At 42.4% G+C, this 14,427-nt stretch overlaps 1 protein-coding gene across 1 annotated transcript in view; it reads right to left on the reverse strand.

Annotated features, from left to right (window-relative positions):
- The window catches only part of efl1 (elongation factor like GTPase 1), an 80,066-nt gene that overhangs the window by 22,399 nt on the left and 43,240 nt on the right, over positions 1-14,427 (reverse strand). Inside the window, 3 exon segments of the mRNA XM_030119166.1 lie at positions 1,907-2,006; positions 2,009-2,053; positions 2,181-2,312. Of these exon segments, the coding sequence (XP_029975026.1) occupies positions 1,907-2,006; positions 2,009-2,053; positions 2,181-2,312 (277 nt within the window).

Below are 14,427 nucleotides of genomic sequence, written 5' to 3' on the forward strand. Positions count from 1 at the left end.
AAATTCCATTTCTTTGATTGATTGATTGACTGAAAAGCACCACACGGAGAACAATGAAATAAAACCACAGTGTTACGTGACGAGGTTGTTGGTTACTGTCTGCATCCACCCGCTGCTCTTGGTTTTCAGTCTGAGAGGCAGATTCATTTTGTTTGGCAGGTCTGCGTCATTCATAATATCATCCATGTCTGTTTCGTCTTATTATGGAAGGTCAACTCCCACTTCCTGCTGCTGCTCTGCAGACAGCAGCCCTGCTTGTGTGCGTGTGCGTGTGTGTGTGTGTGTGTGTGTGTGTGTGTGTGGGGCAGGGCAGAAATGTTTGTTTTATTGATATTCGTCGACACGAGCCACCGAATTTAGACTTCACATTATTTATGAAAGTGAGGAATACACTTTTTAAGCTACAATTTACTTTTGATAAAACATTACAGCATAAGAAATAACTCATTATTTCTAGTGAACTACAAAAAGCATCAGGAACAATAATGAAACTGCCGAGAAGTGAAGTGAATAATGATTAATTGTTTGATGCTGATATTTGTTGGAAGAGATTAAAGCTGTGCTGGCAGGCACTCTTTCGGGGTGTTGCTCTCATTCCAAAGCAAAACAGTGGCACAAAAGCGAGCTAGCCTTTTCTAAAAGGATCAAAACAGTACATTTTGTATTTTACAGGATGCCACAATTTAGCTTGGTCATGAAATCTGAGCTCGAACTGAATGTTCACAGAAAAGTGTGTGATGAAGCCTCACTCATCTCCTGATGTGACCGTCTGTAAACGAGCTCACACTGCTCTCCTGAAGGAGTGACGAGCTGCAGACACGCTGCAGTCGTCAATAAGTACTAAGTAGTCAGTAAGTAGTCAATAAGATAGTGATGCTGGAAACAGATCAGCTAGGTCTCTGATCTGAGTCGCTGTGAATATCAACAGCTGACTCTTCACAGGAATGCAAACGGAGAGATGATCAATAACGATTGCCAATAAAGATGAGATGCTGTAACTGCACTTACAGATTTCTTGGTATGTTCACCAACCATCAATATCAATCATGGATCAATGGGAATCCCTCCTGTTGACTTTGCTCAGCAGCGACTTCAAAGACTCTCAAAAAGATACAGGTTGTTGTGGAATTTTTTTTCCCACAGTATCACAGGTAAGTTTTTCATTCTCTTAAGTTTAATAGAAAACAGAAGTAGAAGAGATACAGTAGTTGGCTCAGTGAGTTAAAAACTAACAAAGCATTTCCGTCAGCCTCACAGCAGGCCGGCAGACTGAGCCTCTCTCAGGCCCCCCTAAACTAATCATCCAATCAGGACAGGCTGGGCTGAACCAAAATCCAAACTTTTTTCTGCAGGAAACACTGTATTTGGTGTTATAGAAATACAATTGAAAGTAACTGTGACCGCCACACACCAATTGAGCTGAAATATTAAATTACATGTGTAATGGATGGACTGAGGTTTCATGCAGGCTGGAATCAGAGCCTAATATGTTCACAACAGAAATAAGTTGGCTTAAACAGCTTCAAACAGGCTCAGAGGTTTAAAAATGGTTCTAAAAAGGCCCAAAACAGCATCCTAACTTGCTCCAAACAGTAATTATTTTGAAATACCAAAATGGAAAAGGAAAGAAGGAATAAAGAAAGGGACAGAATAAAAAAAAATGTAATTTAAGTATTACTGCAAAGCAGTAGTGTTACAGTGATTTATATTTATGCCACTGGAAAGTAGTGAGCCCTTGTTTGTAGGAAAGTCCTGCTTGATGAAAAGCAGAATGAAAATGCACGCAGGTGGAGAATCACAGAGAAATGTGATTAATGAAAATTCTGAGACAAAAATCAAAAGACCTTGGAGCGAAATGAGCTCCTGTGAATAAATATGCAGATGTAGGGAATTAAAAGGAACTGACCGATCTTTGAGGTCGTCCAGGCAGCGCTGCAGGTGAACCTCGCCAGCCGTGACCAGAACGTGTTCTCCCGTCTCCTGAATCAGGACCTCGGCGCAGGGTCGGCCTGGTTCAGCAGCCGCATGCCTCGGACCAGCTTTGGCATCTCGCCTGACCGAGAGGAGGGGAAAGTGTCTCAACTGGACCGAACGCTGCTGATATGAGGACTGAACGTGAACATCTGAAAAACAGAGTGTGGAGTCTGGGATTCCAACCATGCATTCAGATCAGGACTCACTTGGATGTTTGGGTTCGATGGCGACCCGCACGATGGGCGTGGCCTCAAAGTTGAGCGGGGTGAAGGGGGGGCAGGCGGGGGCCGTCGACAGGGTGGCGGACTTCAGGACACACTCCTCCAGTCCTCCGATACCTGGCAGAGAGCAGAAGAAAAAAAAAAACATGAAAAGAGCTAAAAACATGGGAGTGATGTGGAGGAATCTGCTGTTTGACTTCAGGGCTTCAACAATGACTCTTTCCTTTTAAAACTAGTTTCTGAAAACTAACTTGAGGAAACTTCTATCAAACACCAGCATATAAACATCTCCACATTTTAGATTTTCTACTGTCTGTCCTATGATATCGACACTTGCTTACCACAGAAAAACAAAATAAAAAAAAAGCCCTGCAGGTGTCAATTCTCAATATCTAACATTTCAGTTCATTTACTGATTTACCATTATCTGTCTCAAATATACACACAGACTTCAATTAATTACATTTTAGTAGATTATCACTAAAATAACACCGTGCATATATAGAAGGTGACAAAATTACACACAAATCTGATCTAGTCAGATCCTTTCTTTGGAGAATTTAAAGTTTTCAAGACTAAAACAAAAATTATTTCCACTTTTGTTACAATAATTATGATTTTTCTAGATACAGTTCCACTTAAAACAGTTTCCAGGAGAATTTATAGGAGAAATATGTTTGTCGACTTTAATATTTACTGTTTTTCCCTTATCAAAAGGTATCTGATAACGCTTGCCTACAGTGTACCTTAAAAATTTATAAGATTGCATTTCTTTCAAAGTACCATCAAGGTTATTTCACAGTTTAACACCACAAACAGAAAAGCACATGCTTTTAAAAGCGGAACGAAAACAGGGGTATCATTAAATTCACCTCTGAAATTCCTAAACCTCTGCATTCATTCGACCGTTTTTAATTCTTTTTCATTCATTACTTTATGCAAGCTGTTACAAAGCTCATAATGTTCAGCCAGACAAGGTCTAAGGTTAGGGATAACGGTGCAATGACATTCGCTGTATAGGCGAGCAAAAGCACTTTAAAATGTGCAGCATGTTTATTTTGCACTCACAAGAAAAGCTGCTGTATTCTGAATCCTCTGCTGGTCTGAAGAACTCAAATGTACTGCAATGACTCAATCCTGAAAGCACTTAATATTTTATCACTTCCTCTATAAACATACGGCTCTAATCAATAGACATGAACAATAAATGCAGATTATATTACAGCCTGAAGCTCTCTAAAATGACAAATCAACTCGCTATCCATGGAACGGCATATTTATTTGTTATTTCTAACATATACAGTTTTTCTCTCTGAAACATGGCGTTATGTCCATCAGTTCCCACAGAGCTGAGAGCTGAAGCAGCCTGCAGGACGGCGCTGGCTGCCTTCCATGGAACTCCACACTGTAATTACTCTTAGGTGACTGCACTCCAAATGGTTTTCCAATCCAACAAAGAAGAAGAAAAAGGCTGCATTCAGCTCCCATCTCCTGCAGTGGACAGAGAGCAGGTCTGAAGGAGACGAATCCCGATAACATGAGCATGTACAACTTTCATCTGGGGGGAATAAAGCAGAATGTGCTTCATTTGATAAAAAACACACTCTTTTCCTTCGATTTAACACAAGTTGGAGAGAGGCACAGCCAGAAGCAGTCATGTCACAACGCCTGCTTGAAAACACTATTTCAGCCACCTCAAAGTCAGAGCGATCAACGTCAGTGGTCCTCAAGGCTTTTACAGCGTCTGCCAAACGAGAGCAAGCTGAACTCTACTGTGACCAACCAGAACACACTCATGCAGATGCTTCTGTGATTACAGAGTTGACAAAGGAAGACGATCCAACCTAATACAAGGATCAGTTGTTTGCAGCAGCACCTCCTCATTCCTCAGAGTAGAGGCAAGACATAAAGTGTAGAAAGCCATAAGGAGGATTTTTAAAGATTTTAAATGATATTAGATTAAATTATGATGCATGTAAGCTAACAGTGTTGGTTCTACTGGATCTCACACTGTTCTTTTAACTGGTTTAAAGCACCTTGGCCTCTGTGGAGCTGTTCACAGGTGGTTTACGTTCTCCCTCACAGACAGGACATTCATGGTAAGTCTGGCTCCGGGCTCCTCTGGGGCCACAGTGTCTCATGCGGTGTTCCCCAGGGTTCTATCTTAGGTCCAGTGCTTTTTAACCTTGACGTGTTCCCTCTTGGCGGGGTCACCAGGAGATAAAGGGTTAGGGTTCACAGCTACGCTGATGATACACAGCTGTACATCTCTGTGCCTCCTGATGACACAAAGCCAATGGATGCACTTTAGAACGGTATTTTAGATCAAATCCAGGATGGCAGAAAACTCTCTCCAGGTTAACCAGGACGGCACAGAAGTTTAAGTCAATGGTCCTGAGGCCCATAGAGAGAAGACTATACCCAAACTGTCCCTGAATCGTTACCCTCAAGTAAACAACCTGGACGTAATCTTTGACTCTGGCTTGACTTTTATTCCACATATTAAGAACATGACAAAACAAGGTTTTTATCATTCAGAGAATGTTTCCAGAGTCCACTCCATTCTCTCCATGGCCAAGACAGAGATGCTAATGCGTTTTTATCACCAGTCGTATCGATTACCTTAATGCCCTGCTTTCTGGTCTGAAACAAAAAGAATATTTCAGGCTGACAACTTTCACAGAACTCAGCAGCTCATGTCCGGATGAAGACCAGAAGGCGGGTGCAGATTACACCGGCTCTTCAATCGCTGCATTGGCTCCCCGTGTGCTTCAGAATGGATTTTAAGCTTCTATTAATGGTTTTTAAATATCTTAATGGTCTTCGGCCTTCTTACCTTTCAAAATTGCTTTTACCTTAGGAACCCTCACGGCCCTGGCGCTCCTCCGGCAGCAGACCAGTGCTGATCCCTACATGCAGAACACACACCCATGGCGAGGCGCCTTTTCAGAACTACGGCCTTCGCCTATGGAACCGGCTGCCTGATTATATGATTTAACAGATTAACCAAGATTTAACAGTAGTTTTAATTAATTAATTGGTCATTTAACAACTCCCTACTTGAGGAGTGTCATGGTTTTATAATTACTGTGAGAAAGTTTGAGGCTTGGCAGAAAGAAACAACCACACCAGGCAACACCAGCAGGAAAACAGCTCACTGGCTCCAGCTCGACTCCCAATGATACGGCCAATGACATTATCTAGTTTATTAAGCACTCTTGGGGCAAAAAGGTGAAATGGGAGTCCTGTAAGTAATGGTTTGCCCCCATGAAGTGTGTTTGTAATTCTATAAAGACAGAGAAGATCTGGAGCCAGACACATTCACAGAAGATCTGGAAGATAGTGGGACAATCTTCCTGCTAAGTTCCTTCAAAAAAGTGAAGAAGAAGATGCTGCTTTTGGTGCAAAGGTGTTAAAACTTCACATTAGTTATTCCTGCCTCCGTAGTGTAAATGTACATACTGAAAAAGCAGAAGTCGCCCGCAGCACTGAGTACTCTGCGCACTCACCTCATCAGTAATTCAGTCCACTATCTGGCACCACACGGTGTGTGTCTGTACGACCGGAACGCTGCATTCCTCGGTTTACCTGTTTGTGTTCAAACACTCCTCTTATTCAGCAGCTCTATCAAATAAATGAGGTGAAAGAATATTCCACATAAAAGTGCAGTTTTCGAGCACAAAACCATCTGGACAGGAGGCTGGATCAAAGATGCTTTGAGCCAGAGACCAACTGACAGTGTTGGGAATTTCATTAAATCTGGCTGAAATGGAACAGATGTTTCAAGGAAGTCACGACAATAAGTTGACTCTAAAACCATAATGAAAGATGAATGCTTGCAAAAAAAAGAAGCCTGATAGAGGAGACACACTGCTGCTCTGGTTTGAAGGAAGAAAAAAAAACCCATAAAGCACCTACATCTGCTTTTAGATTTTTTAGTCTAAAACTGTTTACTTGTTACGTGTTTTTCTAGGAACTTAGACTCGCATGCAACGGTTATTTTAAGAGGACAAACTGATTGGATCCCAAATGAACTGTATGGAGATAAGTGCATGCATGCACACACACACACACACACACACACACACGCTGTTTGCACACACCCTGGGGACCAAGCCTAGTTACGTCCGACTGCAGAGCATAAGATGATTCAACCTTAAAGACATTTCCTCCAACCACAAGTACAGCTGGCTGTAACTGGGGTTATATAAAGAGGGTTTTTTTTTTCCTCGCCATCCTCTCGCACCACAGAATCGACTGAGGCCGAGGTGAAGTCATGAGGGCTGAGAGGATATATGAAGGAAGACAGGATGAAGGGATATATGATTAAAAAAATCAGCCGGTTCCATATGGCTTTCAGTGAACTCATTTTTTCCTTTAAGTTGCTTTTTCTTTTCAAATAGTTAAGAACTTGTTCTTTTCACTTGTTGCTTGAATCCTGGTGAAAGTGCAGCACAAAGCAACTTTAAAATCACTGAGTATTGATTCTCTTCCTGATATAACGGATGCTTAGCTCAAGTCAACGCTAATGTGAAGAAATCTAGTGAGCGACTATTTTTATGACAGCACTGCTCCACCATACGAAGCAACAATTACTCCTCAGTGATGTCTGCACTCTGAGAGAAAACCCAACATCACTTTCAAAACGTTACCATGTCAACGTCGGACTGTTCCGAAGTGAAAACACAAAAAGGAAGCGCTTCCTCGTGAAACAGTGTGTAAACAATGCCTCAAGGTCACTGGGAGCTTTCTGAAATAATTCTGAATCGGTCAGCAGCGGTTGGACAAGCAGCCTGGTTGATTCAAAGGATTTTTCTCCTGCTCCTGTGATCGACTGTGACGTCCTTGACAGCTCCTTTCCATTCCAGGAAGGCCTCGCTGGCTCAAAGCCGTAGAGGGCGTCGTATTGAACCACACATCCTTGGCTTTCACTCCTGATGGACACGAATGTTTCCCTACAGCCAGTCTTAAAACGTGTCCCTCCATCTCTTGAAGAATGACTTCAAGAATGACTACACATGGAGGACACTCTCGGGGCTTTCAGAGTGACTGCTCCTGAGCAGCAGAGATTTTATTGATTCATTTAACCAAAACCTTTGTTCTCCTTTTCCTTTCTACCTGCCACTAATCCTCTGCTTTCACCAAACGGACTCTGTAAAGATAAACTTGGAGCTGAATGTGGTTCCTGATTCTGACAGATGTTCCAATCTAAAGACTGTTCCACATAATCTGAGAGTTTTTACTTTCACTGAAGCCCAAACTAAAACTGGAAACAATATCAATCTTTTCCATTCGTGTCCATACTACTGATCTCTTCTTCATCTTCTCTCCACCTGAGGTAATGATTAGTTTGTACTGAATCAGAAACTAGTCCAAGGTTTTCATGAGCCTGGATCCTGTGAGTCCACCGGCTGGTTAGTGGAGTGAGAAGGTTTAGTTCAATGAGTTCAATGACTTTAGTCAGCAGACTCACCAGAAACACTCTGGACCCAGATGACTCAGCTCACTGACTTCACTCCCAATAATAAACTTAATACTTTCAATATGCGCCGGATCTGCGGCTGCTGCTGATGATGTTAAATGGCAGAAGAACTTTGCTAATTATATTTGATAAAAGCTTTTAATTTGAAATCTGTGAAGGTGCATCATTGTGGATATATCAGATTCAGTCGTCAGTGAAGATTTAGATTTAGGTCCAAGAATGTGAAGGATTTCAGCGTTTAAAAAATAAATGTGTAAACTAGTCACATCAGAAAAACTATATATAAAAGAGACTTTCAGGCAACAGAGTTGAACTTCTGCGGTTTTATAAACACTGGCTGTAAATGGTGTAAAATCATTGCTCCCATCAAGAAGCTGAAACACTCAAAATTTGTTGAAAACAAGATGAGATAAACAGACACATTTCAGCTCGTAAAGATCAGGAATGGTTAACCACACTGAATTATTTCCCCTGACAAAATACACCATAACCAGATGAACTGAACATAGCAACACAGAGCTGAAGCCTCTGGACTGCGATCACCGAGGCACATCCTCACATCAAGCCTGACGAAAAAAAACCTCCGATTCCATCTGGAAATAGGGATAAGCGTAATTTTCCAAACTAAAATAAATGGAGAATGTTGACAACACCTTTTCTCAAATATCCGATGTTGGATTGAACTTTAATGATTGTAATTTAGTGTTGGCCGACATTTCTGATTGAAGGTTAAATATTATAAAAAAATATAGAAGCGACAAAGATTTGCTAAATAATCCAAGTATATTGAATAAAAGGATTTCATACTTTATCTACTGCTTCTAAAGTGATATAACATTGTTCTTGAGTGTAACACGGTGGCTGTGAGGATCATAACATCATAGTTTCGTACTCGAAGGCTCCACAGTACAGGGACTATTTTATAAGGAGTGAGATGGACGTTAACGCTGCAGAACTAATGAGTCCGATTAACATTAATTATCAACATGAGTCATTGACGCTTCCCATTCGCTGTCTGACACTGACAGCAGAGCCGCCGTGCTTCATAGAGAAGCGTGGAACCGCGGCGTGCATCGTATGGCTACTTAGACGTGCGGCGTAGCGCGGCCGTGGGTGGATTAACGCTCGTGTTTACAGTGAAGCGGAGGGAGACTGACTGACGGATGCTGGAGCGCCGTGCAAAACAATTTGTGGATTATGAGATGCAGAAAGGTACTGTCAGTTCTTTTTTTATTGTAACGAAGGAAAAATTGACAGATCAGCGGGTGGGAAACCTCGGTGCCAAGTTCTGCTACTTCTACAAATTAGGGAACTTCTGCAGGAAAAACGTGAACGTAAATAAGTGAAGATCCCACCATCATGTCAAATTATTGCTTAATCTGTCTGTTCTGTATCGGTTTGATTCCCCTGTACTGTCTAAAAGTGTTCCCAGGGAGGACAGACTAGGAACTGGGACAAATGCTGCACGTTGCACAAGTGAAAGAGGAAGTTTCACTGTCATTCTCAGGAAGCGTCCCGGAGCCAGACTCATGGCATGAATTAGGCTCCACTTCTTGTCACTGGTGGAAAAAAATAAAATAAAATTGAGAAGTGCTTAGCGGCGGAAAACGGCAGATTGAAAAGCAATAAATATAATGTGGGGCTGGAAATTGTTAAATGTTCGGTGTGGATTGTGTTTTATTAAGTACAAGGCCAGAGCCTTGGAAATCTACTCCCTTTAAACTCCTATGAATTTCCCTCCCACTGGAAAGTCCCACTTAAGCCTTGAGCCAAGCGTGTGTGTGTGTGCGCGCGTGCGTGTGTGGTGTCCAGGAATCGAGCACATAGTGAATGTAACAGCAGCACAGGAGCCACTGGCCAACTCACTCACACACACACACCACACACACACACTATACCGTATCGCTTGGCAGAAACAAGCACAGTAAATCTGGATGACAAATACGACTGCAGTTATCACATCACACACTGTCGGCTCCGATCACGTCATCAGTGAATCACAGACGGAGCAACTCAGAAACTCAGTGTGCACTCAGATATTTTAAAACATTCATGCTGTCTTCAAGTGATCGGTAGCGACTTGTGGGGGAATAACACAGGGCGACCGCTGTTTCTGCATCGACTGAAGTCTGAATGAAACACACACTCACTGCTGTGTGCATTCACTGCAGGGGTTATCCTATTGATACATTTAAAGCAGACTGGATGGCAGCCTCGACAGCACAACCTGGCATTCACACACAACACGCATCATCAGCCACAACATAACATTAAAACCAGGGATGTTTTAAAAACAAACAGGATTATCTCATTATGAGGGCAGAAAAATTGGAAAGGAATTATCTAGATAGCTGGGCTAGGCCATCTGAGGATTACATATTTAGAATGCTATGCAAATACTGCTTCAACAACAAAAGAACAAACCTCAAAGCAGAATGCGTTTTACTGTCAGCAACGCGGACTGGAGGTGCGGTGCTGCAATGTCTTATCAGATTTTCTGTCATAGAAGCAAAAGTGTGGATGTTCAGAGGGATAAAGGCGAAACAAACAGCGGCTAAAGTTACAGTATATCTGGAAAATGCAATGCGGTGTGTGTGTGTGTGTGTGTGAGTGTGTGTGTCTATTTTGGTGAATTGCTGTGTGGGCAAGATGGCACTCTGACAGGTTCCCCTGTGACTCTGTCTGAGCACCTTTCTCATGACTCAACCAAGATCTGCTTATATTCACCGTGTGTGTGTATTGTATGGTGTGGTGTGTGTGTGTGTGTGTGTGTGTGTGGTGTGTAAGTGAGACGGTAAGGGGGCTGTTTGCCTGACATACGTCAACAGAGCGTGATGCATGCCTGGACGAAGAACAAAGCGTCTCATACATTCACACACAACAGTCACCTCTGCATTTAAAGAGCCGGGGGTGTGACGCATGAACACACACACACACACAACACACAAACACACTAGTTTCAGAGTTTCAGTCTGAAAGTGGGGCTAATTACTGGGAGGCCTGCTTTGCAACCTGCGCTCTGACAAATGAGTCACCTGTAGCTGAGGCTGCTTTTATTGTCAGCGTCTGAATGGGAGCCGTCTCCCACAATCAGGATGCAGGGAATTTGTTGGAAGCTGAAAAGGTTTTTGTTTTGTTTTGTTTTTATAATAACGATCATTTATCTCCACTGGGGTGCAGTGATTGACTTCACACCTGTTGAAAATGCAGTTAAAAAAAAAAAAAAAAAAAAAAAATGACACCAGTCACAATCACTGACCGCATTTGTAACAATGTAAAGACAGAGAGGAGTGGAAAAGGGAAAAGCCTTTATAATCGGGCACCGACTGAGCCACCCGCAGCATTGGCCAAAGCGTGTTTTACCTGAACCAGTGAGGGCTGAGAGCAGCGCTTTTTTAACTCAATGCTGCATCCATCTAGCGAAACACTTTGACCTACGGTTACATGTACGTGAGGCCTTTAAACCTCCAACCTAACACCGCACCATAGAAACATCAAACTGCGCGTCCGTAATCCTGCTGATGGATCCGTTTACATGGCCGCCGACACATGAGCTGCGATCATGTCTGGCTCGGTGGGAGGCAGCTGCCATTGAAACCTGCATCAGGCTGTGAGACGGCAATGACAGATCTCACACACACACTCTCTCACACACACACACAGGGTTTCAGCGTGTATCATCAATTGCTGAACTGCTGAGTCCTGTCCCAGTTGCTGCACCAGTACACCCAAAACTCAGGGTCATAAAGGTCAAGGTTTGACTGTCTGGAGCTTTCTGAAGCCAGTCAGGCTGCATCCTTCTGTAACATGAATCAATGCTCAATCTTACTCCTATAAAACGTGGTGGAGTCACTGAGCTGTTGGGAATTAAAAAGTGAGTATTTACTTGAGAGAAGAAGCCGTGAGTGACTTTTAACGGCCTTCCTGAGAGTCAGTCCCATGATTGATGGACTCATTATGCTCCGCTGACGTTACACTGGCTAGTTGAAAGTCAGAGGGTGCGCACACCTTATTGTGGTCCGTTTGACTTAATCAGTCTTTATTAAAGTTTGGTATTTCCATTCCACACACTCCTGTGACAAGGACACACTTTGTTTTTGCAGTCATTCCACATCCTACAAATGGGCATGTGACCTATTGTCAAGAAGATGTGATGAACCCACATGCAGAAAAATAAAACATCAAAGCGTTACAAAAATATGCTACTTATACAGGATCAATAACTTCTATTCTGCTGTGCTTCATTCAGTGTGATGCAGTATTTGATCGAGTATTGAGATCATGCGAACTGTCATAAATACACTGAAGTCTCAGTGTTAACGGCATTGCGTTATGAAATGTGTTGAAGCTAATTCACAGCTGATTTTGTTCATTTCTCTGTCACTTCTGCCCCGGAGCCACCAGGTATGAAATATTTCAGGGCAGAAATGGGCAGAAAAAGCACATTGTAAACACAAAGTTAACTCTTTTAACATGTGTGCTTCTCTATAAGGTACAGGGTGGGAGAGACTTCCCGTTACTGCTCCTAAAAGTATATATTTAAAGTGTGTATTTCTCACTTGAGCTGAGCTATCAGGCCCTTGTTGATTTCTTTGCTATTACACCAAAGGGATTCAGAGCTCTGGCTATTTTAAGGCGAAGAACAGGAGAAAAAAAAGAGGCACTCTTGCAGAGATCTTCGCCCTCCCTCATTTTACAGCCAGACTACATATTTCCTTTTCTGTTCTGGCAAAGAGAGAGCATGACTCAGAAATGTATTCTTGAAAGAGGAGGCTGAAATGTCAGGACAACTGCTGCCCTCCACAAGAGAAATTTTTACCTCTCAATAGTATGAGAATACATTTAATAGGTCAGAGAATGCAGAGGTGTGGAGACGTCCGGTTTGATGCATACTACGTATACCAAGCACGGCGATGATGGTGGATTCACTGCAAGAAGTGCTGGGATTTGCTTTTTTTTTTTTTTTTTTCATGGAAAGAGAAACATGGCAAAACCCCGACTCTGCAGGAGGACGCGGATTCGCTTTGGCTCAGGAGGTGCAGTGGACCGTCTTCTAGTCATGCTGTTGGTGGTTTTGATTTCCCAGTGCTTTGGTTTTAGTTTACACGGCAACAATGTTTCAAGGACACTGAAAATGCAAATTTTTGAAAACAATCCAACTCCACCTATGTGGACACAGAAGACAACTCAACTTTTCTGAAATGCTGTTACGTGCATTCCCTCCACAGTCCAAGTGTATATTCTTCTGCTCACGCTCAGTACACGGACAATAACAACATTTCCCCACAGACTGTCAGGACTATCAGTCCAGATTCTCCTGGACTTGGTAGTTTCAGGGTTGACAGTCATCTGTAAAAACAATCCAACTTCGTCTGTCCATATGAATGTCTGCGTTCTCCTGTTGTTGATGTTTGTATTGTTTTGTTCTCTGCATGCAGGAGTGTGTGGTTTCGCTACAAAAACAATCAACAGCGCCCACCAGTGGCCGTACATGAACACGTTTTCAATATTTCTGCAGATTCTATGGAGACAGAAATGGTTTTTGCGTGACGTTGGGTGTGTAAACGGGGCCTGAAGTGTAAAACTAAGGCTTTTCAAGTTAAGATGAGTCTGGCTGTTTTGCTAGATAGACATTGTATGAAGTTGGTCTACAAAAGGTAAACAAAAAGGAAATTCTTTGTGCTCATTTGATTCCCAATTAAGGCATTCTGATAAAAATTGTTTTACACTATGGGCTAAATGACCCTGAAATGTAAAAAAAAAACCCAAAACATTTTAACCATGCAATTTAAAATGTGATTAACTATGGAAAAGAGGTGCAATGGCGATGTGCTGCATGAGAGTCACCTCGAATGAGGGCTGCATGATGCTGACTATGGCGATAGCAGCATTATTCCTGATAAACACACTTCAGATGATGTTGATGCCTCACTTCTTTTAAATAACAGCACTCATTCTGTGGTCTGATTAAACTTTATCAGTCGTTAAATCGCAAACGTCTTGTGAATTATTCTTCATTAAGTCCGAGTGTCCTTTTATATTTCAAATTCTGTCACTTCCAACTAGAGCATGAAAGCACCGTAAATGTAAACATCTTCATCTGAGTTCAGCGTTCCCTGTACAGCATCGGGTAGGTTGATATTGTAAAGATGACACATTTGACATATATAAGTCCTAATTCTAATATTTCATGTTCGTGTTGAAAACAGTCATTAAACATCCACAAGTGAAGCTTAAAAATAAAACAGGATCTGGTCTGTTTGATGAACTCTGACCCCCTCTCCACCCACTGCAGGTCCTCAGGTTGATCCTGGAGACCCACGCGGTGCAGCAGGAGGCTCGAGACTCTGCTCAGGCTTCAGGTACCTGCTCTGATTCCTCCACCCTGCAGCTTACGGCGCTGTCAGGATTGTGTTTTGTGCTTTTCAAGTTAACTCAGTTAGCTGCTCGACTGGAAACAAACACGCCAACCGTCTCCATTTGAGGGCACTTTGTCTCACTGTTGACAGGCGAGTAAAGTTTTTGCAGTGATGTTGTAAAAAGTCTTGATGGAAAGTCTTCAGAGTCCTCTTATTATGAGGCTGGATGTTTCTTTTTTTTTTTTTTTTAAACCACCAAACGTCGAAAGTTGGGAAGGTTTCAGAAGTCTCATATTTTATGCCATTGATTCCAGAGCAAATATCAATTCCACTCCAGGCATGATTTAGAGTCATTAGATCAGAGGTTCACTTCCTTTCTTGAGTAGAAATA

This window comes from Salarias fasciatus, chromosome 1 (genome assembly GCF_902148845.1).
Source record: "Salarias fasciatus chromosome 1, fSalaFa1.1, whole genome shotgun sequence".
Lineage (NCBI taxonomy): Eukaryota > Metazoa > Chordata > Actinopteri > Blenniiformes > Blenniidae > Salarias > Salarias fasciatus.